At 40.5% G+C, this 27,739-nt stretch overlaps 1 protein-coding gene across 6 annotated transcripts in view; it reads right to left on the reverse strand.

Annotated features, from left to right (window-relative positions):
- LOC105471562 (tripartite motif containing 44) overlaps positions 1-26,822 on the reverse strand; it is a 197,016-nt gene extending 170,194 nt beyond the window's left edge. For 4 of the 6 annotated variants that reach the window (XR_981214.3, XR_011610685.1, XR_011610684.1 and 1 more), the window contains exons 1-2: positions 25,902-26,822; positions 3,672-3,749 (exon numbers count right to left, since the gene is read on the reverse strand). Coding sequence is in view for 2 of the 6 variants with exons in the window: in XM_071074879.1 (XP_070930980.1) it covers positions 3,672-3,749; positions 25,902-26,570 (747 nt within the window). In the remaining 4 variants the exon portion in view is untranslated. The remainder of the gene's footprint in view (positions 1-3,671; positions 3,750-25,901) is intronic. The other 2 variants (XM_071074879.1, XM_011724101.2) reach the window with 2 other exon arrangements.
- Between the last annotated feature and the right edge of the window lie 917 nt (positions 26,823-27,739).

The raw sequence follows: 27,739 nt of genomic DNA on the forward strand, positions 1-27,739 counted from the left end.
TTTTTTCAAAGTTGAAATCACCTGGACTTATTTCTAAGGGCTCTTCTACTTGTTCAAAAGAGTGGGAAAAAAATCATTAACATAGAGGAAAACAGCTAATGTACAGCACAGAGGTTCTCAAAGTGTGATACTTCAACCAGCAACATCAGCATCACCTGATAATTTCACAGAAATGAACACTGTCTAGCCACCCCAGGCCAGCTGAATAAAAAACTCTGGAGGTGGGCCCAGTACTCTATATTTTAGTACGTCTTCTGGGTGATTTTCATGCACACTGAAGTTTAAGAACCTCTGGATCTGGAAGAAAAGAAGATGCCTGACAAAATGTTTGGATAAAATGAGGCATCTCATTAAACAGAATCAAGTCTATATTATTGACACAGAAGAATATCTAAGATATTCTACATAAAGGAAAAAGCAGTTGTAAAACTATGGGTATAATTTCGCAAAAAACAATTTTGAAAATGTACTTCTACATGGAAAAATGTCTAGAAGGTTACATACTAAACGGTTAACAGTGGCTAACTTGGGGGAGATTTTACTTTTTCTTTATGAATAGCTGTATTTTTAAATCTATAAGCATGTATTATTTTATAATTTAAAAAAATGATTAATCTAGACATCTTCTACTCCTCTCTAGCAAAACTCAAGAGGTAAAAAATTAACTCATTTCCCAATAGGCTTCATTGTCTGGACTAATCAAGCTTTGTGATGCTTTAGGGAATTCTAGAGGAAGTGAGGCAGAGATAGTGCTCAGTCCTCCATGACTCAATCAGTGCTTCTATGTAAAGCCTCTGTGCCAGGAAACGACAGGTCACAAAGTCTAACAGATTTCTGCCCTTCTTAAATAGGCCAACTCAAAAAGGGGATGGTGGGGCTCTGTGGGAAAACAGAACAGACAAAAATTTAAGGGTTGTCTTGGAAGATGCCAATTTATTTCTAGGAAAATCTTCTTTGTTGCAGAAATTATACATTTAAGTGGCCCATTTTTTACCCCCATTCCTGATCTGGCAGTCATTCTGCAATTATCCTTCATCTTCCTTCAAGCTGGCTCTGAGTATATACAGCATATGCTTGTGGTAGACTAAAAAGGGGCTTGAAAATAAAACAGGTTGGTAGTAAATGATCCAGGGCAAAATAAAGAAGAGTAAAAAACAGGTGCAGGTAGACACACATACCCAGTCAGGTCCTTACAAATATCCTTTACCTTATGATGCATCAAGGGAAAAGCCTGACACTTCCAGGGATTCCTCTGATGGGACCACTCAGTCCTTTCACTTTGTGGCAAGCTTTCCATCAGAAGCACTACATGCATTCATAAAGGATCCCAAAGCACTTTACCTGTATTATAGTCATAGAGAACACTCAGTGTGATTTGCACACATCCGCTCCCTCTTCACTGCCCTGCTAATTATAAATTTAGTGGAAACAGAATATGGTTGTCTCCTGCAGAACAGGAGTTGCCTCAGAAACCAGAGAAACTTGGCAAGAAAAGCTTTCAGTAACTTTTAATAAGCGGTTCATCCTAACTAAAGGAAAAACTTTTATCAGGGGTCCCCCTACTTTGAGCTAGGAAAGTTGACAAATGTTACTCCAATTTTTTTCTGTTTACCAAGATACTCTCTACTTCTAGAACCCTAACTACACCAGAAGACGAGAGATCTTACCAAAGTCCCCAATATTTTCATTGCCATATGAAGAGAAATTTATTTTTGCGGCTGCAGCCACCTTTTGAAGAGCCCACCAGTCTGTGGCTCTGCCACATATTGTGTTTCAATTTAGAAAACTGCAGCACAATGTGATTATGTGGTAGAAAGGAGATAAAATCCAGTGCTTGGTTTGCAGCATGACATAAAACAAAGAGTACAGGCACTGGAGTCAGAGTTTGAATTCCACATCTGTATTACATTAGATTTGAGCAGATGATTCTACCTTTCTAAACCTCAGTGTTCTTATCAATAAAGTAGGAATAAAATGCTACTTTACAGTGTTGTTAAATAATTAAAAATATTTGAGGGGAGAGCAGGAATGATAAGTTAGCGTTTAATGGGTACAGAATTTCAGTTTGGGATAGTAAAAAAGCTCTAAAGATGGACAGTGGTGATGGTTATACAACCAAGTGTGGCCAGGTGTGGTGGCTCATGCCCATAATCCCAGCACTTTGGGAGACTGAGGAGGGCAGATAGCCTGAGGTCACGAGTTTGAAACCAGCCTGGCCAACATGGTGAAACTCTGTCTCCAGTAAAAATACAAAAAGTTAGCTGAGTGTGGTGGTGTGTGCCTGTAGTCCCAGCCACTCAGGGGGCTGAGGCAGGGAATCACTTGAACCTGGGAGGCGGAGGTTGCAATGAGCTGAGATCATGCCACTGCACTCTAGCCTGGGCACCAGAGTGACACTGCATCTCAGAAAAACAAAAAACAAAAACAAACAAAAAACCAAAGTGAATGTTACAGTTAATGCCATTGAACTGTACACTCAAAAATGGTTAAAATTTTGTACGTATATTTTAGCACAATTATGTAAGAGTCCTAGCAAAGTGCCTGGCTCTCAGTAGATACTCAAGAAATGTTAGTACCATTCCTGTTTTTTAAAAAAAAAAAAAAAAAAAAAAACAAAACCTACAGTAAAATGAAATCATGCTCCTTTCCCTATTTAACTGTGAGAAACTTTGATTCTAAGGCAAAGCCAGCTGGCACCAATACCAGGTAGTGCCACAGTAAGTGTCTAGGTAGGAAAGAGAAGGAAGTCTGTGTTAGTCATAGTCCCTCCAGCATGTTCAGTTCCCAGTTTACCTTCACCCCATTATGGTGTCTCCCAGAATATCAATCCGCTAGACCCCGACATATCAAAAAAAAAAAAAAAAAAAGCTGGGACACTTAAAACAGTTGCCAAACCAGACTACAGGTCATAAGGAAAAAAGTATTCTGAGTGGCAGCTGGCTCCTGGAAGCAGTGGAGAGATAAGACGTTAGTGCTGAACACCAACTAAATGAGTCTGGATCCTATGCCAGTCCCTGGCATTAAGATGACCTGTATCTCTCGGCCGGGCGCAGTGGCTCACATCTGTAGTCCCAGCACTTTGGGAGGCTGAGGCAAGCAGATCACAAGGTCAAGAGTTCAAGACTAGCCTGACCAACATGGTGAAACCCCGTCTCTACTAAAAATATAAAAATTAGCAAGGCATGGTGGTGCACACCTGTAATCCCAGTTAACTCGGGAGGCCGAGGCAGGAGAATGGCTTGGACCCGGGAGGCAGAGGTTGCAGTGAGTCAAGATTGCGCCACTGCACTCCAGTCTGGGCAGCAGAGCGAGACTCTGTCTCAAGAAAAAAAAAAAAAAAGATCTGTATTTCTCTCAGACGCCTTTGGCTGCATTTAATGGACACAGAGGACCAAAGATTCAAAGACTCCCAGTAAAGGAGGATTAAAAATGAACTTGTCTGCAGTTCAGGGAAAGCAATTAATGATTATGTGTTGTAAGTCATAAAATAGAGAAGGGGAAAAATAGATGACTTATCTCTAGGCATATCAGAACACTGTTTCTGATGGGCAGGCTTAATTAAATCTTAATGCAATGTTCAGAGAGATGATCATCAACACCCCACAATTTTAGCTCAAGAAGAATGAAATGCTTGGGGTACCAACACCCAATCAATTCCAAACAATACTTACTTTAGGGTCTGAGCTCTTGAACTTCAACCTTTCCACCAATTCGATCATAGCTGCCTTCAGTCCACCTGAGTCTTTGCTCTAGAAGGAAGAAAAGTGAGGGGTCACTAGACAGCATTTTGTTGCTCTCTCAAACACAAACAGCATTTTGGAGGACAATGAAATAAAAAGCAACTTTTTCTTGGCAGTGAAGAGAGCTAAACAACTAAGGAGAGGTGCACGCTAAAAAACTAAGGAGAGGTGCATTGTCCCTCTTTCCCTTCTCTATGGACAAACAGTGTCAGGACATAAACTGCCCAGTGACTGGCAGAACTATATGGAATGAAAATTAAATACAATTTGTATAGGCTGACTCACTGCTTCACCTCAGGCTCAACTGTGCCAGTGTTCACTGTGCCTCTACAAAAGACAGTCCCATACAAGATGTCTATTTTACAGACTAGTAATTTTAATTTTGAACCTTTATGCATCAGATACAGAAGTATGCAATATTAAATATACTTATAAAAATAAAACAAATAGTCTGAAATTTAATTACGAATGGAACTCCAGTGTGCTGATTAAGAACACAGGTTTTTTAACTGGGTGTGGTAGCTTGCACCTGTTATTTCAGCTACTCAGGAGGCTGAGGCAGGAGCACTGCTTGAGGCCAGGAGTTCAAGACCAAAAAAACCACAAAACTCATGGGTTTCCGAGTCAGACATATACAGTTCCAATTTTGGATTTGCCATTAACTAGTTGATTGATTTCAGGCAAATTACTAAATTTCTCAAAACCTTCTCCCCCTTCTATAAAATAGTGATAATAAACTGGGCTATTTTGGGGCCTAATTGAAAGTGTTTTAAAAGGTATTAGCACAGTATGTGGCTCACACACAGTGAGTGCTCAAAAATTTCACATGCTATTACTATTATTACAGTATAATGATTTAGAGTTGCACAGTACAATAAAAGACTAATGTGAGCCCCAAATGCAAGCGTATGTATATAATTTCATAATTGCCACAATTAAAAAGTAAAATTGATTTTGATATATTTTACTTAACTCAGTATATTCAAAATATCATTACAACATGTAATTTCAACATGAGATTTTTTTTTCATGTTAGGTCTTTGAAATCTAGTATTTCACAATCATAGCCCAATCAATTTAAACCAGCTACATTACAAGTGCTCCAAAGCCACATGTGACTAGTGACTACTATATTGGTCAGTACAGATTTAGAGCACAGACTACAGCCCTAGTGCCATTAGTCACACACTAGCTGTGTGACCTTAGGCAAGTTACTTAGCCTATGTCTCAATTTCTCTATCTGTAAAACAGAGCCAATAACAGTATCTATTTCATAGGACTATAGTAAGATTAAATTAGTTAATGTATGTCAATGTACTCAGAACAGAGCCTGGCACATGGTAAATACAAAAGGAAGTATGAAACAGTTTTACTATCTGTCTCCCTCATGATATTTTCAGTTCCTTAAGGGTAAGAACCGTAATTTTTTTATATCTCTGTATCTCTTACGCCCAACATCTAGATGTTGTAAAAAGTCTAAACAAATCAATGAATGAACATATAATCTTAAGACATGAATGCCATAATAATAATACATTATATTGTATATAGGACAATCTAAAATCACAGGAATTCATTTATTTTCTTATCTCAACAATTCTATGAGATAGGTAGGAACATTCATTTTACCAATGAGGGAAAGGAAGCACAAAGAGGTAAAATCACTGTCATTTCTATGCGGTAGGGACAACAAAGAAGCACAAGAAAAGAAAGACACTGCAAGTATCTCTTACTCAAAATTGGCCTCTGGATCCATGATAACATGTCTTCCAAATTTACAGAACTAATTTCAATTCCTCCAAAACAGGAAATACCTAATAAGATTCCACTATATAAATTAAAATATACTAAAGGCTCAATTTTTCCCCCTCTGACCTCTCTTGCCTCTCAAGTCTACACAGTAAAAATCAGATACAACATGACTACAACCAATATCTACTTTAGATGTGTTCTTCAAACACAGCTTAGATCATATTTCCATCTTAGCAGAGGTTCTAAATTTTAGTAAGTTCTATTTTTTAAAGTGATGGTTTACAACTCCCCTATATCCTCCACTAATTTTAGTCTTTAATCTCTGTGGTCTCATAGCAGACAGTAGAGAAAAGGAACTTAGAGGTCATATGCCAGGGAGCAGGTGAGACCTGAAGTGCCTAAAAAAGGGTTAAGTTGCCAGACACAATCCTGCTTTTACGAGATGATCAGACAATAAAGCCTGTCTAGTGATATCATTCCTCTAACCTGCTTCTCATTGGCTGAACAAGCAGGTCACTTGTCCCTGGAAAGCTCTCTTCCCCCACATCCCAGCTGCCAGCGCCCATTTTAAGCTCTTCGGCAATAGCTCTGATATATTATGACTTTCCCCTGGCTCTAGAGAGCAGAAAGGAATGCACCAAACTGTGCCTTAAAACCTTCAGAAAAGAATAAAACGACAATGAAGGAATCCCTAAGAAGCAGACAGCCTGTCTGCAAGCAGATGTGCCTCGTGTGGATGGATAAGGGAACCCTTAGCCTTCTTTCATAAAAATCAGTGTGTCAGCAGAATCCTTCCTCCTTTTCACAAAGCTTTCACAAAACATCAGCAGCATCACCTAACCAGGCAAGAGAGAGAGGAGAGGCAACTTAAGAGAGCCTCCCTTCAGGAAACTCACCTGTTCCACCTCCCCACCTCGCTCTCTGTGAATTATTCAAGATTAACTGGGCTCTATGGTGAACCTGCTATACTCAGTCTCTAAATGAGTGGTGAGAAAACCTTTCCCAAAGGCTTTTTAAAAAATCCACAAAATAAGCCGTTGGTCAGAAGGGAGAGGCTCCTTAGGGCAGACCCGACCCTGACAGCTGCAGAGCTGGGGCAAGAGTCCGAATGGACTCTGGGGCCTTGTGCACAGGTGTTCAAGCTAGCATGTCCAAGCTGAGAATACCCTTCTAGGTCACCCATGATACACATGTGAGACCTAGGGATACATGTATCAGAAACTGGTCCATCTTTAGGCAGATGGACTCAGGAAGAGGCTCTGCAGGCCATGGAAGGTAATTCTTGGGTAGCTAGGTACTTGAAGAGTGGTATGGAAGAGGACAGGCATGGCTACAGGAGGGGTCTTCAAAAGCATGGGACACAGCCCTGCTACTCAGGAGGCTGAGGCAGGAGAATCGCTTGAACCTGGGAGGCAGAGGCTACAGTGAGTCAAGATCACTCCACTGCACTCCAGCCTGGGTGACAGAGTGAGACTGCATCTTAAAAAAAAAAAAAAAAGTATGGGACATAGGTCAGGATAGGTCAGGGGCATGGGGTTGTTTGGGTCTAAGGGTGGTGGTATCTGAATCTGAGTATCCCCAAACCATAGAATAGTACCATGTTTCGGTTAATTATTCGGTTGTTGAGGACAGCCATTAGTCAAAAGATAGCCAGATAGATTATACCCTCATATATTCCCTAATTGGGAAACCAGTGAACAGAAAAGATAGTGGAACAGAACAGCTGCCTCTGAAACCTGAGTTCTAATTGAGAAGTGAACCAGGATAGTAAGAAAAGGCAGCCTAATTCACCTTGTAGACATTTGGTTCCACAGTAGAAATGATTGTCAATCCTTGGGGCACATACCATGACTAGCGAAGTAGTAGGATTCTCCTGCTATCCGTACTTCTCCACCTCCATCCCACCCAATGCATTCTAAGAACACAGGAGTTCAATGTGAGCATAACTTGTTTATGCACCTTGTTCCTCCCCTAAGAAGGTGTAGAATAAAAAGAGACAAGTGCTACGTTGTGACACTTACCACTCAGAATTTGATTAATCTGCAGAAGCGTAGGATGCTTCACAAAAGCCAGCTCCTAGGGATGAGTCATAATAAAACCAAAGAAAGGACAAAATGCTGTACATGTGAAGGTATTCTTTAGTCTCCAAAGCACTTTCATATGCTCTTTCATTGGCATTTCACAATAACCTAAAAAGCAGTATATTCTCACTTTACAGCTGAGAAAAATGGCTGGTGAAAATCAAATGAACCCAAAGCTCAGAGCACTTACACTCTTTCACTGGCATTTCACAATAATACAATAACTAAAAGGTAGTGTATTCTCACTTCACAATGGACTAAAATGGCACTGTGGATGTCAAACGATGTCCCCAAAATCACAGAACTGGTCAGTGCCAAAACCAAGATCAGAAACATCTAAATTAAAAAGATTTATAACATATACAATGGAAGACATTGGTATCAAGAATACAGAAAAAACACATAAGGAATTTCTATAAATCCGTAAGAAAAAGCCAAATAAACCCAAAAGAAATCCCCCCAAAAATATGAACAGATAAAACAAGACCCTTCTTTAAAAAAAAAAAACAGAAATGTGGAATGCAAACACATCAAAACAGGCAAAAGATGCTCAAACTCACTCATGATTAAAATATCATTTCTCACCCATCAGCCTGAAATAAATCTTAATCTCATAACAGCAAGTGTTAGGCCCTGGGGAAATTGGGGACTTCCATATGTTGTTGATGGATATATAAAATAACTGCCACTCTGAAATCACATGCCTACCAATCCACTTCTTTCCTCTTGAAGAAGACTAGCACCTGTGTCAAGGATGCATGTACAAAATTATTTATTTCAGCATTGTTTGTAATACTAAAAATCTGCAAACACCCCAAGGATTCATCAATAGTGGGTGGCTAAATAAACCACTGAATTAACACACTGTGGAACATGACATAGCAAATAAAAAGAATGAGGTAGGTTGTATGTACCTGGATACAAGGCATGACATACTGTTGAATTTAAAACAAAACAAAACAAAACAAAACAAACAAACAAAAAAACCTTGCAAAATGGTACATGTAATAAATATAATTTTTAAAAAAACTATTACTTTCTATGAGTGATACAGGTATGTAAAATATTAGAAAAGCAATTATTGCTGGGACTGGTACTTGGGATAGACAGATTTTAGAGTTAAATATATTCCTACTAATTGCATAGCTAAGATTTAGCATACGAAAAAACAAACAAACAAAAAAAGATAGGCAAGAAGGGAGGGAGAGAGGTAGAATTTGACCAAGAGGGCCAAGGTCTCCTGCTTCCAGTGCTTCTTCCCATGTGTTTGCCTAAATGTAAATACTGGGGCCTTTTCCTTTGACACTGCAAACATATGAACCAGGAGATTCAAGAGAAGGTTCTTTACTTGATATTCATGTATGGATTTCAGGGGGTCTGAAATCCTCAAAACAATATAAAATTTGGGCTGTACATGACATTAGCTTTTCTTACATCCTCAAAAACAATTAACATTCCAAATGTAAAGAGTATTGCACAAAGAGAAAGTAGACCCAGGTTTTACTACTAGCACTGCCAGTAACTGCTTGTGTGAGCTTGGAAAAGTCATTTTACATCCCTGGGTTTCTGTTTTCCCATCTGTAAATGAGGAAGATGGACCAGACCAAAAGCTACACATCAACAGCCTGCGGCCTACAGAACTATTTTCTGTGGCTTTTAGAGTATTGTCCCACACATCCACTAAGAGTTTTAAATTAGTTGCTAGCGCATTTAAAAATCAGGACATATAACATAAAAATAAAGATTTCTAGCTTCTTTTGTAAATCCAAAGGGTATGACGGTAATGGGCTCCCATTCCAATACAGCAGAAATTGGCTGAAACTGAGTAGTAGCAGCTATTCACTTTAGGCAAAGCAAGCTCTCTCAAGTTTGCCAGCTACTTTGGCTTGCTTCTCTTGTTTACATTACCTTTCTGGTAGATATTTGAAGTTGCTATCCCCGGAAGCAATTCTAAAAGTTTTCTACTTCTAAGATTCCTTGTGTTTGGACACTATGAAAATTGGGGTACCTTTCTTCAAAGGAGCACGTATTACATGATACATTCATATCCATCCACCCCAAAACACAGAAATAATATTTCATTCTAATGGAAACACGCCTTAAAAATGGGCAAAGGGTAGAAGCAAAAGTAGAATATGGCAGGTAGCAGTGGCATCAGAATAGGAAGAAGTATTCCCTGACAAGTGGTCTCTGCACTTTCATGGAAGTCAGTCTAGTCTAATGCCAATAACCAGCTAGGCACCGAAAAGTCACATGTCAGCAAAAATGTAAATATAAGCCACATAAATATCCTAAACTGGCTCCTGAATATTGAATTCTATTATTACGAAGAATCAATCAGAAGATGTTGAATTCAGAAAGAATACTAGCTATCTGTTTTGGGGTGTTTTTCTCCCTATTCCATTGGCTTGTGTCGATATCATTCTTCAAAAAAAAAAAAAAAAAAAACCCAAAAACAAAAAACATCAATCCAACTTAGTCATTTTACCAGAAGGTCTTGTCTGGGAGAAATAGTGGAAAAGGATCAGAAGATGGAATACAGAAGTCCTTCTTGGCCAGGCACAGTGGCTCATACCTGTAATCCCAGCACTTTGGAAGGCCAAAGCGGGCAGATCATTTGAGGCCAGGAGTTCGAGACCAGCCTGGTCAAGATGGAGAAACCCCACCTCCACTAAAAATACAAAAATAAGCTGGGCATGGTAGTGCATGCCTGTATTCCCAGCTACCTGGGTGGCTGAGACATGAGAATCACCTGAACCCAGGAGGTGGAGGTTGCAGTGGGTGGGGATCAACTGCGCTCCATCCTGAGCAACAGAGCAAGACACTGACTGAGAGAGTAGGGAGGGGAGGGGAGGGGGGAGAGGAGAAGAGGGAAGGGGAGGGGAAGAGGGGAGGGGAAGAGGGGAGGGGGAGAGGAGAGGGGGAGAGGGGAGGGGGAGAGGGACGGAAGGGGAAGGGGGGGAGGGGGAGGGGGATGGGGAGGGGAGAAGTCCTCCCAAGGAATCGGAAAGCAAGGTTTTGTCAAAAGGAAATGAAATTAAATTTTAGTATCACCGTCCCATGTACAAAAGTTATCATCTCCTTCATACTACTACATTTTCTAACTCCAAACCCCCACTCCTACACTAGGCCATCACTTTTAGTTGTCAGAACCCAAAGTCATTCTTGGGTCTGAAAAAAATCCATCAGCAGGTCTTTTTAGGCCTAACTCTAAAATATACACCATATCCAATTGGCATGTATTCTTCACTATTGTATTGTTCACTATTCCCAACCTAGTATAAGCAGCAATACTGCTTCTGCTCTTGCTACCCTACAGTCCCATTCTCCACATAGGAACCAAAGAGAAGTTTTAAGAATATAAATCAGATCATTTACTCCCTTGCTTAAACAGTCTATGACTACTTAGAATAAAACCCAAAATCCTTACCACAGCCTACTTGGTAATCTGACCTCATCCACTACTCAACCCCTACCCCACCCCTACTGATTATACTCCAGCCATTCATTTTATCCCCTTAGTAAACTTGTTCTATCTCAGGGCCTTTACACTTGCTATTCCCTTCAGTTGAACCATTATGCCTCTAGAGCTTCTCATCACTGGCTCTAACTATACCCAGGTCACTAGTTCAAAAAGTCTTTGGATCCTTAAAAAGCTTCCCTCTCATTCCCACATCCCAGTCACTCCCTATCTCCTTCCCCAGTTTGTTTATTCATAGCACTTATCATTATTTAAAATATTACTTATTATTTAACTTGTTTACTGTCTGTTCTGCTCAAAGATTATAAATTCCATGAGTTAGAGTTGCTTCTTGTTGGTTCCCTACTGCCCAAAATACTCCACCTGGCAAATTTTAAGCCTTCGATAAATATATGTTGAATGAATAAATAGATCAAAAGAAAATAACATGCCACTAACTTGGAATAATATACAAAATTATCTTAAGAAATACTATACTTCAAAGAATTGTGGTGAACATTAAATGAAAAAATATGCAGAAAGTTTAGAGAAGAGGTACAAGCTAAGTTCTCAATAAATGTTAGTTATCATTTCTGTTATTGTTATTATTAATTAAATAACAATACTGAGTGACTACTAAGTATCAGGTATTGACCTAGACAAGTGCTGAATAGAACAAAATAAAAAAAAAATCGGTTACTAATTAAAATTATATACAATATATAGAAAGAAGACCAAAGAGAAGGGGAAAAATAGTTTTAGGATATTCAGAAAGTATTCATTTATTAAATACCTTCATACAGAAAATAAACATAAGGATAATGTACTAGTACAGCTTGGCTTAAATATGAGAGGGAGTAATCAAATTTGTAGAGGCAAAATGGAATGATGGAAAGAATATGTACTTTGTCAGGCCTGGATTCAAATCCCAGTATCCCAGTCCTTACACTTGCTAGCTAAGTAACCTTCAGCAAAATTTAACCTCTTTTGAGTTTCCTCATATATAAAATGGAAACATAACAACACAGCTTATTGTGGAATTTTATTAAGAAACAAATGAAACAATATATGAAAATGACCTGGCCACTCAATAAATGACAGCTATGTTATTTTTCTCATATATCTGGAAACAGAGACTCAAAACTCAACAACAGACAAAAATTCCTAGACTCTCTTGGTTTTATAACCTTGGCCAAAGATTAGCATTTTCATTATTTATACACATGAAGTCAGAGTCTACCAATCAACACAGGTTCGAGCCTGCCAGGGTTCACACACACTCAAAATTGAGAGGAAAACAGTAGGGGTGCCTATATAAACTTAACCTTACATCTCTCCCCATGACTGCCTACTAGAAATAAAATGAAGGTTATTTTCTAACCAGAAAGTGAAGAGTATATTGTCCCCACCTCCCCTCTGCTTCTATAAAAACTTCCCACAGTTCAGAATGTAAAACAGAATCTAAAGAGGACAACCAGCAAGACTTGTGAACCTAAAATTAGACCTACCAGCTGTGTTTTGGTTAGCTAGTGCATAAGGCATCAGCAGGACACTGAAATATACAGAAGCCTCTTCTCTAAAGGCAAGTTTTTCTCCAGCCTATCTACCCACCAGATTAGAGCAGGCAGAAGGAACAGAAGGAGAGGGGGATGAACAGTTTGCACCCAAGAAACTTGGTGTCCAGAACTTCTACTGCTGCCAGACTAACTTGTCTGGAATGGAACTCAGAATAGAACCTTAGATGGCTTTATAACAGTAATAAGAATAAGAGCAACCCATTGCTGAGGGCTTATGATATTCCAGGCACTGTGCTAAACTCTTTACATCTATGATCTTGTTTGTTCCTAATGATAACTCAATAGGGAGAAACAATTACTTAACTCATGTTACAGAAGAAGAAACCAAGACTCAGAGGCTGAGTGAATTACTCAACATTATACAGCTAGTAGGTGGAAGAGCTAAGACTCAAAAACAGACTGCAAAGCCAACTGGGTCAAAGACTGTTTGGTCCTTAAATATTCTCCCATTTTTCCTTAGTAAGAGAATCTCGGTTTTTAGCTGGACACACTGTGGCCTGGAGAAATGACTGTTTCCCAGCCTCCCTTGCAACTAGGTAAGGCCAGGGAATTGAGTTCTGGCCAATGAAACATAAGCAGCAATGTGTACAACTTCTCAAGAGTTCCCTTTAAAATAGAGGGGTGTGCCCAGCCAGGTGCAGTGGCTCACACCTATAATCCCAGCACTTTGGGAGGCCGAGGCGGGTAGATCACGAGGTCAGGAGATTGAGACCATCCTGGCCAACACAGCGAAACCCCGTGTCTACTAAAAATACAAACATCAGCTGGGCAGGGTGGCGGGTGCCTGTAATCCCAGCTACTTGAGAGGCAGAGGCAGGAGAATCACTTGAACCCGGGAGGCGGAGGTTGCAGTGAGCTGACATCGTGCCACTGCACTCTAGCCTGGCGACAGAGCAAGACTCTGTCTCAAACAAACGAACAAACAAAAATAGAGGGGTGTGCCCTTCACTTTTCTATGTCTGTGATTCTGGAACTTGGAAATACTAGCTGGACCTCCAGCGGTCATCTTGGTCCATGATGCAGTAAGGATGTCAGAATGGAGCTGAAAAGAGCCTACATTTCTGGTAACTTCATGGTTCTGCCACGCCAACCTTAGACTGCCTACACCCAAAGTTATTTTACGTGACAGAGAAATAAACATCATGTGGGAGTAGTTATTTTGGATTTTTCCAAATTATTTCATTATTTTAGATGCAGTCAAATTAATCCCAATGTAAATACTGATATATAACAACTATGCAATACTCTCTCAGTTCTTCATTAATGCCCTGGAACTAAACAAGATTATTATACTTCCTATCACACATTTATCACATATTTCATGTTCATCTACTATCCAGCAGGTGCTGTGCTAGGTGCTGGGAATACAAAGATGAATAACATATAGTTCTAGCCTTAAAGAGTTTATAACCCACCAGTGAAAGACATGGAAAGAAATAACATGACATAGTACACAGTATCTAGTGCTACAATAAATGTTCACAGGCTGTTACAATGGGAACACAGAGAAGGATACCTCAAAGCCTATATCTACCTAGTAACACCCTATCCATCTTTCAAGGCCCACCTCGAAGACTCCTTCCTCTAAGAATCTATTCCTGGCTGCATGCCCTCCAGTGATATCAATTTCTCTTTTCTCTCCACTTCCATAGCATACTGTTTGTACCTTTTCTCTAATACACACAAATAAGCATGTGAAAAGACTATCTTTTCTATTGCGCTGTAAGCTTGCTGAAGTTGGAAACTTTGCTTATTCTTCTTAGTATCCACCACACAGTTCATCATAATAAATGCTCCAAAATTATTCAGATGAATAAAATTAGTTTAAAAAATAACATAATCAGTCTCTAAAATGAAAGCTAGCTATATGTTATAGTTTGGACATATTATAATGAATGTATTTGCTGATCTTCTTATTGATGTTAAAAACCAATTATTACCTTACCAAAAACTAGCTAAACCCATCTGAAGTGGGTTTAATATATAAATGTTCAACAAAAATAATCTAGCACATTACAGTATACATCAAAGTCACTGCCCATATAGTTATTTGCCGTAAATTGTGGATTGAGCCTTTGGTAGATTTTGCTTGATTGGTTGGTTTTGGTTTTTTCATTCTTGATCAGTTTTCTGACACTTAAAAAGGGCATCAACATTGACTTTTTTTGCACCTGATGCAATGTTGGTTTGATCCTATCATAGTGATATGTACACACACACACACACACACACACACACAATTCTCTCTCTCTCCCCCCCACCCACACACACGAGATTCAACTCTCCCAGAGTCAGGCTTCTGCGTTTCTTACCCCATTCTCATCTCTACTCCCCATATCAAGACTAAAGCTTTTGTTTCATCCACTGTCTATAATACATCTCCTATTCTGAAAGGTCCATAAGCATCTGTGTTCCTTACTGCCACCTAACAAGTTTAGCCCCTGGTTCTATTAAAACAAGAATAAGAGCATGAAACTGGGCTGGTCCTCCCAGACTGAACTATAACCTCAAGCAGAACACATACGAGGCACTGATACAGATGAATCTCTGGCTTCTCAGACTTGGGTTAGATGCAAGGGGAGGGAAAAGGTGGGTATGTCAATGAAGAGGCAGGCAAGGCAACCTCCATGTCAAGAGTTGTGGTCAAGACAATGGTGACAGAGGCTCAAGAGTCCTTTATCACCAGAGGAGCCTAAGAATAAGCCTACTGCATCAGCAATCTTACCCAAAAAAGCAATTGCCTAACAGCATAAAATGCCTATGAACTCATCCTATTTTGACTGAAAGGCCAGAAAAGAGAAAAAGAGGGCACCAGACTTTTGGGAGAGAGAGTAGAGAAAGCCTGGATCTTTACTCTCGAGTGGACTGTTCAGACCACTGGCTAAGCACTCTAGTTCTTTAATGAAGCTCCATCACCATCAATGTTGAATCCCCTAAAAAATCTAACTAATGTAAAAGGGATTCCCATAATCTCATATTCCCTCCATAGAGCAGTATTTTCATCTGTGCTAACAACACATTCAAATGCTAGAACAATGCCATTCTCTCATTTACAGAGCCAACTAACCCTTCTATGAGGAGTTGTTCAAATAAACCAAACCAATTGTCTCTGCTATGAATAAAATCACTGGACTCTATACAGTAGCATCAAATGGTAACACAACAGGAAAATTTCCCTAGAACTTCACAAGATGTCATAATTCACATCCCCACCCAATGTCATATGCTCAGAGATGCCTTCTATAACACATCTTATCAAAAAGTAACCTATCCTGCCACACCAACTCATTCTTACATTACCATGATTTATTGTTTTCATAGCACATAACACCATCCAAATTACTCTGCTATTTCTTTCCCACTGGAGAGAGTGAATTCCAAAAAGCTAGAGCCCTATCTGTCTAGTTCACTGCATACTTTCAAGACTTTTTACAGGTTAAGAAAGTACACTTTGATTGGAAATCCCAGAACTGCAGGCCTCACATAAACTTTCTACAGAACTACGCAAGGGTGGCTCCAACTAATGACAGCATGCCATTCCCTTTACCTTGGTCTTACTTTTGTCTTATTCTGTACAAATAAATAAGACACTGGTTGAACCACTATGTATGCCAGTGCTACAAACTCTAATTAGAAGTGACCTGTATCTCTTCAGCAAGAACAAAAAATTAAAAACATAAATAGATACATTACAGCAAGCCTTCAACCTTCTGTCTCCCTACGAAAGCTTCTTCTATGAGCTGACTGAAAAGCCAGATTCACTGACCCCTATGGAATACACTACGGCATACCTCCAGCTCCTCGAGAATCACAGCTCTTTGAGCATATACTTATATTCTTCCATCCACCCAGATACCAATGTCTCCTCAGTCACTCCCCAAGCAGTTGTTCCTCTTATCACTTAACCAAACATTCTTCCCAAACACCCATCTTAAAAGCAAAGGGTGTGGCTTAAAAACCTTCGGATCTGTCTTTAGAAAAGCCATGTTAAGAACTCCACAGATGCTATATATTTACTGAATTCTGCCAACCACTTCTCCCTTTGCCACTTTGTAAGACTCTACCTTTTCTTCAGGTGATCTTGGGGTAAACTAGACAAGTGGTCTTCAAACCACAGGACATGACACATTAGTGTGCCATGAGATCAATGTAGTGGGAGGGTCCAGAATTTTTTTTTTTTAACAGAATAGAAGAGAAACAGAACATATATGTAGTAAGGCAAATGGTGTCTCATTTGAGTTAACGGGGTATGTCTGGTGAGTGGCTGTGTGTATAAACAAGATCACAGTATAAAATATATTTCCTCTACTGTAGGTTGTGTTCAAAATAATTTTTAAAAATACTAGACTATTGAGTATATCTAAAGCGCTTTTATTTCAACATAAAAGTTCATTAAATGTAGCTTTGAATGCAAATTCCCTTGACAATGTAAGAATTTTTGTATGAATAAATCCATAAGCCAGATCAAGCTCCTTTGTCAGATCCAGTGACCCATTTTCGTAGCCAGAAATTATGGTCAGAGTAAGAGAAACACACCTATGTGAGATGACAAGTCATGACTCGGTAAGAAGTCATAAATTGGGCTGCATAACTATTTTTCTATGATAAAGCTAAAGACTAGGCTCAGTTCAAACTTGGACCCACAAAATCCCCTGGAGACCAAATGCCACAGACCAAAACTGTAATACAGCAACATCCAGGAGAAAAGAAAGAACAGTACTTCAAGTGACTAAGTGATGATCTTGTCCCTTCAAGATGTTCACTCAGTCCATTTGGCCTATCAGGTTGTCTCCATCCCTAATCCCCTCTCGCTGTAGGATCACCCTGTTTTTCTGCTCATTCTGGCCTACTCTGAAGTTTGCTTTTTCTCTAAATGTCAGCAGACTTTGGCAAGAACTTGGCCTTCTACTGCCAATACCAGCCACTGACAGCCTGGTTAAACACTGAGGTATCAAAACATAAATTGTACAAATTCCTCTCAATTCTAAACTTGTATAATTAGCCTCTTTATATTAATAATAAAAAGAAGAGCTAACATTTAGTGAGCACTAACAATGTGTTAGGCATTGTTAAAGTTTCTTAATCACCCACAAAGTAATTTCATTCTCACAAAAGCTCTATTTTATTTCTTATCATTATGCCCATTTTAGAAATACAGAAACAAGGCCAAACTATAATATAACTTGCCTAAGGTCAAAAAGTGGTAGAGCTAGCATATTTCCCGTCCCTTTCTAATCCTGTATTATATTTTACTTTTCATTTATAATACTTATTACATGTTGATTTGCTTATTTGTTCTTTCCTACTTCCTTCTAATAGAATGTAAGCTCTGACAAAAGTACAGACTTTCATTTTGTTCACTACTATATTCCTAATACTTAGAAAGTATCTACACTCAGTTGATTCTCAATAAGTACTTGCTGAATGAATGAATGCAGTATAATAACGATCCTCTTATTTTGTCCATCATCCCACTGAGTCACTTTTACTGTTCCAAGATATTCTCTTGCCAATAAGTAAATGTTCACTGCACTCATAACATTTGAAACCAGAGCTGCCATCAAGCTCCTATCTTTATTGAACCAAAATGAGCAGTTTCTCACCCTAGCTGCCTAACAGAGCAAATGCCATGCTCTTTCTGAGAAGAATAAAGAAAATATTACTCCTGTCTCTACAATTCCTTCAAACACAACATCTGGCATTAAATGAAAAACTGTGAGACATGACAAGAATCAGAAAAATGTGGCCGGGCGCGGTGGCTCACGCCTGTAATCCCCAGCACTTGGGAGGCCAAGATGGGTGGATCACGACGTCAGGAGATAGAGACCATCCTGGCTAACACGGTGAAACCCCATCTCTACTAAAAATACAACAACAATAGCCGGGCGTAGTGGCGGGTGCCTGTAGTCCCAGCTACTTGGGAGGCTGAGGCAGGAGAATGACGTGAACCCGGGAGGCGGAGCTTGCAGTGAGCTGCGATTGCGCCACTGCACTCCAGCCTGAGTGAGCGAGACTCCGCCTCAAAAAAAAAAAAAAAAAAAAAAAAAAAGAATCAGAAAAATGTAACATACAATCAAGGATGATTTCCATAAAGATCCAGAGAAACAGATCTCTTAAAAAATAACCAAATTAACATTCTAGAGTTGAAAAACACGGTATCTTAAATGAAGAATTCAGTGACACTCATGGAGTATTTCCAGCTGCTATACATGAAGAATGAAGCGAATCTATGGAGTGATTTCCAGGACATACTAAGTGTAAAAAAACAAAGCATAAAAGAATATTATATTCTCCCCAAACCTTATAACTCCAGTTTCACCATGGGAAAAAAACACCAGAGAAATCAAAATCAAGGAACATTCTACAAAATACCTCACTAGCACTGCTTAATACTGTCAAGATCATCCAAAACAAGGAAATGTGAGGTCCCGGATAGAATCGTGGTACAGAAGTCATCAGAGGAAAAACTAGTGACATTCAGTAAAGTCTACAGTTCAGTTAGTAATGTTCTAACATTAGGATAAGCAGAGTGCACGAAGCAGTTTTTGATCTAAGAACATATACTGAGCCCAAGAAACTAGGCTGTGCATTTGGTTAGTAGAAAGTGAGGTGTGAGAGGAGTATGGGATAACAGAAAGCAAAGCCTATGGCATGCTCAGAGTAAAACATTTAAAGGACGGCCAGGCGGTGGCTCACACCTGTAATCCTAGCACTTTGGGAAGCCAAGGTGGGCAGATCATCTGAGGTCAGGAGCTCCAGACTCACCTAGCCAACATGGTGAAACCCGGTCTCTACTAAAACTACAAAATATCAGGCAGGTGTGGTGGCGCATGCCTGTAGTCCCTACTACTTAGGAGGCTGAGGCAGGAGAACTGGTTGAACCCAGGAGGCAAAGGTTGCAGTGAGCCATGATCACGCTACTGCACTCCAGCCTGGACAACAGAATAAGACTCTATCTCAAAAACGACAACAACAAACAAACAAAAAACCATTTAAAGGAGATCCTTTCTGGCCTATAATCCCAGCACTTTGGGCGGCCAAGGCAGGTGGATCACCTGAGTTCAGGAGTTCAAGACCAATCTGGCCAACATGGTGGAATGCCATCTCTACTAGAAATATAAAAAATTAGCTGGGCATGGTGGTGGGCGCCTGTAGTCCCAACTACTCAGGAGGCTGAGGCAGGAGAATCACTTGAATCTGGGAGGCAGAGGTTGCAGTGAGCCGACCGAGATGGAGCCACTGCACTCCAGCGTGGGCAACAAGAGCAAAACTTCGTCTCTAAATAAATAAATAAATAAATAAAGGGGATCCTTTCCATATAGACTTGGGACCCTCTCACTTTTTCACCCCGCTAAGGCGTAAAATCTCAGAGTAAAAGCAAACTAAACTTGTCACTACCCAAACATCTAAAGGGGAAGGTAGAGAGGTAAACAAAACAGAGAGGGGGATAAAATGAAAGAAAGTCTCTAAGATGTGGGCAAGGTCCTCCTGAAAGTTTGGTCCAAGAAACCTCAAGAAATTAATTTAGTAGAAGGGGATTCTAAACAAGTTGTACTCTCAGGCCTTAGCAGAATCAAATTCAAATCCTCTCTCAAAGTATGCAGCTTCATGCAAGATTTGGAAAAGTACCATAAGCAATTTTTAAAAAGCAATGAGAAGCTACACAGCTACACAGAACCCAGCACAAAAAGAAATAAAAACATGAAACATGAAAAAATAAAAACAGCAGCAGAAAGAGGTCCACAAAGTCTTCACACACTAGAATTATCAGAGGCAGATTATCAATCAATATGCCTACAGTTCTTAAAGGAATAGCTAAGACAGCTACAGAAAAAAAAAAAAGAATATGATTCACAAATTCATACTAGCACATTTGAAAATTTAGATAAAATGGAGAAACGTCTGAGAAAATGTAACTTATCAAAACTAACCTAAGAAAAAATAGACAACCTAGACAGACCTATGACTATTAAAGAAATTGAGTCCATAGTCAAAAATACTACATAAAACAATTACATTACTGGGTATATACCCAAAGGAATATAGATCATTCTATTATACAGATACATGCACATGTATGTTCACTGCAGTGCTATTCACAATAGCAAAGACATTGAATCAACTTAAATGCCCATCAGTGATAGACTGGATAAAGAAAATGTGGTACATATCCCATGGAATACCACGCAGCCATAAAAACGAATCAGATCACGTCCTTTGCAGAGACATGAATGGAGCCAGAAGCCATTATCCTCAGCAAACTAACGCAGGAACAGAAAACCAAATGCTGCATCTTACAACACATGGACACATGGTGGGGAACAACATACACTGGAGCCTGTCAGTGGATAGGGAGTGGGAGGAAGGAGAGCATCAGAAAGAACAGCTAATGAATTCTGGGCTTAATACCTAAGTGATGGGATGATCTGTGCAGCAAACCAGCATGGCACACGTTTACCTATGTAACAAACCTGCATATCCTGCACATGTACCCCAGAACTTAAAAGTTTGAAACTAAAAATAATAAAAAATGTTGGGGATGTTAAAAAATGTAAACCAAAAAACAAACAAACAAAAAACACAAAACACCAATAATAAACGAATAATAAACCAACTCTCCCTTCCCCCTTCACTGTCTCCAGGAATAGATGGCTTCCATGGTCAGTTCTACCAATCACTCTAGGAAGAAATATTTCAGTCTTTCACAAATACTTCCAGACTATTAAAAGAGAGAAAGAATATATAAGAAACACTACACTCTGCCTCAGACTATGAAGCCAAACTTTGATAGCAAAATCTCACGAGAACAGTAAAAGAATAATGATAGGCCAATTTCTTCCATAAATATAAACGAAAAAAACTACATAAATTATTAATAAGCCAAATCCAAAAACATGAGGCTACTTCAACTTGACCAAGTTGGGTCAAGGAAATCCCAGAAATGCTAGCCTTTCTGCTTTAATTATAAAATACGACAATACAAAGAGATGAAAGTAAGACCATATATATGCACACACCTCTATTTGCAGAAAGAAACACCTGAAGGGTAACCAAAAAACTAATAAAAACAGTTACTGGCCAGGCACAGCAGCTCACGCCTGTAATCCCACAGCTGTAGGAGGCTGAGGCGGGAGGACTGCTTGAGGCTAGGAGTTCAAGACCAACTTGGACAACACAGCAAGACACCCTCTCTACAAAACAAAAAATAAATAGAATTAGCCAGGCATGGTGGTGCACACCTGTAGTCCTAGCAACTCAGGATGCTCAGGTGGGAGGATCGCTTAAGCCCAGGAATTTGAGATTACAATGAGCTATGCTCCCACCACTGCACTCTAGCCTGAGCAAGAGTAAGATCCTGTTTCTAAGAAAAACACAAGTAGTTACCAACAGCTGATGGAAGAATCAGGTAAAAAGGGCAAAGGCTTTTGAGGCATGTGAACATATCACTGATTTTTAAATTTAACTTTAAAAGATCAATTAATGTAATTCATCATCATAACACAGTAAAAAAGAAAATCACATGATCATCCCAAAAGATGCAAAAAAAGCATTTGATATTAAGTAATGAATCAAAATTCAGAAAAACTTAGCAAACTAGGACTAGAATTTTTTTTTAACTGATAAAACATATCTATTTTCAAAAACCATAGAATGTATCACTTATTTGTGCAATGTTATCAATTATTGCTAGATCACAAACAAGGCCAGAATATCTATCAATCACATCCATTCAACATAATCCTGGGGGTGCTATCCAATGCAGTAAGGCAAGAAAAAACAAATAACAGGTATAAGGGTTGAAAAGAAACAAACAAAAAGTATCTCTCTTCACACATAATATAATCATGTATGTAGAATAAATCTACAGATAAATGATTAGGGGCCGGGCGTGGTGGCTCACGCCTGTAATCCCAGCACTTTGGGAGGCCGAGGTGGGCGGATCACAAGGTCAGGAGATCGAGACCATGGTGAAACCCCGTCTCTACTAAAAATAGAAAAAATTAGCCGGGCGCAGGGGCGGGCACCTGTAGTCCCAGCTACTCGGGAGGCTGAGGCAGGAGAATGGCGTGAACCCGGGAGGCGGAGCTTGCAGTGAGCCGAGATTGCGCCACTGCACTCCAGCCTGGGCGACAGAGCGAGACTCCGTCTCAAAAAAAAAAAAAAAAAAAAAAGATAAATGATTAGGATATGTAAGATAATTCAGCAGCTAGATTACAAAAAAATCAATACATAAAAGTTAACCACATTCCTATATACAATTAGAAAACAAAACTTAAAACCATTTATTTTTATTTTAGAGACAGGGTCTTGCTCTGTCGACCAGGCTGGAGGGAAGTGGCAGGATCATAACCCGCTGCAGCCTCAAACTCCTAGACTCAAGCAATGCTCCCACATCAGCCTTCCATATAGCTGACAGGTGTGAGCCACTGTGCCTGGCTCATATTTTCTACAATACTATAAAATCATTTTACAATGATGTGAAAAATCTTTCAGGAAAAAAAAAATAAAAGTTTACTGCAAAGCAATAAAAAAGACCTAAATAAATGAATCAGAAGACTTCATGTTGTAATGATATTAATTCTCCCTATATTGGCTTATAAATTTAATACAATATCCAAAAACACTCCTGCAGGCTTTTTAATACTATGACTCTAAGAAATGTAAAGGGCCAAAACTGGCCAACACACTCTTATGAGACAAGATGGAAGTACCTGCTTTACCAGATATTAAGACATATTATAAAGGGATGGTAACTGAGAAAACATGCTGTTCACACAGGGATATACTAACAGATCAACAGTAGAGAACAGAAGAGCCAAGAAACACATTCACACACATTACGGGCACTTGATATATGACAGGTGGGACAGCAAATCAGTGCACAAAGGAAGGGCTTTTCAATAAATATGCCAATAGTAATTGGGTATCTGTATGGGGAAAAAATGAAATTGAGCCGCTAATTCTACTACACAAAAATCAATACTAAGTAGAACAAGACACAAAAAGCACTAACCATAAGGAAAAGTATCGATAAGTTTTACCACATTAAAATGAAGAGCTTCTATTCAAAGCACAACTTTTTTAAAAAGAAAAACCACATAGAAGATATTTGCAACCCACACAGAGTACAACAACAACAAAAAAAATCAGAAACAAATATATAGCTGGGCATGGTGGCTAATGCCTATAGTCCAAACACTTTGGGAGGCCCAGGTGGGCGGATCACCTGAAGTCAGGAGTTCAAGACCAGCCTGGTCAACATGGCAAAACCGTCTCTACTAAAAAAAAAAAATTACAAAAATTATCCAGGCTTGGCAGCAGGTGCCTGTAATCCCAACTACTCAGGAGGCTGAGGCAGGAGAATAGTTTGAACCTGGGAGGCACAGTTTCCAGCGAGCTGAGATCTAGCCACTGTACTCCAGCCTGGGCAGCAGACCAAGACTCCATCTCAAAAAAAAAAAAAAGAAAAGAAAAGAAAAGAACAAACATATATAAAAATTCAAATAATGAGAAAAGGACAACTCAATAAAAAAAATGGGCAAAAGAACTGACTAGGTACTTCACAGAGAAAATACAAAAGATCCCCAAAGTCATTAGTAATAAGAGGAGTGAAAATTAAAACCACAATAAAATACTATTACATATCCACAAGATTGACAAAAATTAAAAATACTGTAACAGCAAGTGTTAAAGATACAGAGCAACAGGAACTCTCATGTACTCTTCATAGTGATTCAAACTGGTACAACCACTCTGGAAAATAGTTGGCAACATGTAGTATTACTGAAGATATGCATAGCCTCTGACACAGCAATTTCACTCCTGCGTTTATAGGCCACTTAAATATATGTAAATGTACACCAACAGACAGGACCAAGAATATTTACACTGACATTATTTGTAAGAGCCCGATGCTCCCAAACCTGGGAACAAATCAAATGTCCATCTATGACAGAATAGGTAACTTATGGCATATTCATAAAATGGAATTCGATATAGTAAAGAAACTGAATAAACTACAGCCACTCATAGGATGACTCTCACAAACACGATGTTGAGAAAATGAAGCAAAACCCAGAAGAATACATGATAAAAATATTATACCCGTAGTGTCAAGTTCAAATAAGTTTAGGAATGCATACATATGGAATAAAAGCATAAAGGTAAGCAAGGAAATGATCACAAAAGTCAAGATTATTCTTACTTATGCAGAAGAGAGATGGTTACAATTGGAAAAGGTATGGGGGAAAGGCTTCAATATTGCTAGCAATGTTCTATTTCTTAATCTGGAGACTACCTATTTGTTTTTTAATTATTTGTTAGACTGTAAGTTTTTACATACTTTCTGAATGTGCATTTTACAATTATAAACAGGGACTAAAAAAGGGAAAACCTAATAAAGATGAGCTTCATTCTCAAAGTATTTGTTATCCCAAAGCCAGCTATTCCCTATTGAGGAAAGCAAAAGTCATCATAATATGACAATGCTCGCTAATACAGATTACTTAATCAACTGATCACTCCATTCAAAATTTCCCCCCTCCCTCCCCGATTAACACCAGCAGTTTTTCTGAATGATAGTAGATATCCACAATATAAATAAAAGGCGCATCGTCTGCAAATTCATTCATTCAACAAACATTTCCTAAGTGTCCACTGCCTGGGGGACCAGTAAGGTCCAAGACAGATAAAGATCCAGACAGAGGACATGGGAACTTCCACTCCCACCCCAATTTGGCCTCCATCTTCTTACCCTCCTTTTCTACTAAGTTTCAAACACGAAAAATCTAAAATGAACTCAGGGCACATATGAAGTTACTATTAAACTATTGTGTTATTCTTTTCAATGCAGACGTACCACCTGATTGGATTCATGTGGCAAAATCATATTTCCCATGTTTTCAAGTAGGCAAAAAGATTGCCTTATCAAGAGCCCTAGCACAAAGCACCAGTTTCAACAATAGTGATGCTGTGGAAACTGGCCTACGTGGGGTCAAAACTCCCAAGAAATGCTTTACCTGGAATCCACAGACCAGAAACTTGCAATTTTCTAGAAATTGTATACTAGATTTTGTGTGTGCATGTATTTTCTCAGGTGAGAGTCCAGAACTTTCATTAGATTCTCAAAGGAGTTCAACCAAAAAGGGCGAATAAGAACTGCTCCCAAAAAGCTGGAAAGACTAGCTTCTTAGGGACACAGTGAAAGCGAATGTGGTCACAGTCAGGCCACCTGAGCAGAAACCCAGGTGTTCTGACCCCTAGGCTTATGCTTTGAAGGCCCAATACTTACTCTTAATTCTTCAAAGGCTTCGTCTAGGGTGGAGAGTTGGTGGCCCTGATGAGCCCCAATGACTGGACACAGGACACAGATGAGCTGCCTATCTTCCTGGCAATAGGTGCTCAAATCGAGCCCATGGTCCGGACACTTCCTCTTGGCCACTCTCTCTGCTTCCATTTCTATTTCTGGGTCAAATTCACTTTCTGCCTCAGTTTCTCCCTCCGCCTCGGATTCCCCTTCTTCTTGGTTGTCTTCTTCGGCCTCGCTTTCTTGCTCATCCTCCATTTCTTCCTCACTGTCTTCTTCACTCTCCTCATCGCTCTCATCCTCACTCTCTTCCTCTGTCTCACTCTCTTCCTCTGACTCGCTCTCTTCCTCCGACTCACTTTCTTCCCCTGCCTCGCTTTCTATCTCCCTCTCCTGCTCCACCTTGACCTCCGCTTCTTCCTTCCCCGCCCCCTCTCCGTCAGCTGGCGGGGTCCAGGCCTGGGCGCCGTGGACGTATTCGGCCAGGTGGTGACTGAGGAACTTCTGCCTGTGCGCCTCAGCGTGGCGACGGCAGTAGCAGAAGCCGCATTCTCGGCACACTTCCTCGGCCCCCGGAGCCTCGTCGGGCTCGCACTCGTCACACGTGCCGTCGTGAGGCAGCTCCTCGAAGGCCGCGCCCACTCCGGAGGCCATGTGGTTGCTGTGACGCGGTAAGGCCTCGGGGCCTCAGGGCTCGCCGCCTTCCGTCTGCGCGGCCTCCTCACTTCCTTCTCCCGCCCCGGGTCCCTTCCTCGGGAGTCGCCGCCCGCCTGGACCGCGCCGCGTCTGGAAGCGGGACCTGGGGCCGGGGCAGCCCCTGCCCGGGCGGAGCAGCAAAGAGCCTTCCGCTGGCTCGGCCTGCTCCGCTCTGTCCCTGAGCTTCCTCTGCCGCGCAGGGCACTTCCGGCGCGGGCACCCGGCGCCCCCGTCGGCCCCCGCGTGGCGCCGCCCGCTCAGCCTCCCGCTACTCGGGCGAGATTGCTGCTGCCGCTGTCCCCCGCGCCGCCCCGGTTCCACTTTCCCTTTCCCCGTCAGGAGGCCTCCTTTTACTTCCTGAGTCATTTAAAGTGGCAATGACCCTTTTCTGCTTTTCCCGCGGGGCTCACCTCCGCCGCTCCAAATCTCTGCGTACCTTGGAGGAGGAGGAGGGAGAAAGAGGAGGATGGGGGAAGTCTCTTACTCTCTCCGGAGGCGGGAATTGGGCTCCACCTCCCCCATTCCCTCCCTGGAAGTGTCAACCTGAGTTTTCAAGGCCACTAGGCTGCTGTCCCTGTGCATTTCAGTCTCTCTGTGTCAATTTGTCGCCGCTTGTCACAGTCCCCAGTGTTCTGCAAGGTGCCAGGACAGTGTTGTTTACCAGACTGAACCTGACCTCTTGGGATTTCCTGAGTGCGGAAGGGCTATGTTTGTTCTAGGCTCGGGGAATCGGGGTCAGGATGAGCAAACAAACATTTTCGATCCAAAGCAATACTGTGCTTTGTCTATTTGCATTCCTGCCTCCTAGGATCTCAGAACTTCTGGAGTGGTAACCTCTGTGCGGTTTTCTGAGAGCTGCCTTGTGTTGGGCAGAGATGTCAAGTGAAGTGAGGTGGGGAGAGGCAGTATTTGTCGAGTGACAGGTCCGGGTTGCAGTCATTTTCCTTTATGTAAGGTGTCCCTCTAGATTCCCATTAAGAAAACGGAAGGAAACTTGTTTATAAAGCAGTACTGTAGTGCCAAGAACCCGGCTACATCTTTTTGTGGCTCTTTGAAAGCCGGTTTTGGAAGATCCTCTGCCCGATGGTCCCCAAATCCTGGTGCCACTACCTATCAGTTTTATGACC

This window comes from Macaca nemestrina, chromosome 12 (genome assembly GCF_043159975.1).
Source record: "Macaca nemestrina isolate mMacNem1 chromosome 12, mMacNem.hap1, whole genome shotgun sequence".
Classification (NCBI taxonomy): domain Eukaryota; kingdom Metazoa; phylum Chordata; class Mammalia; order Primates; family Cercopithecidae; genus Macaca; species Macaca nemestrina.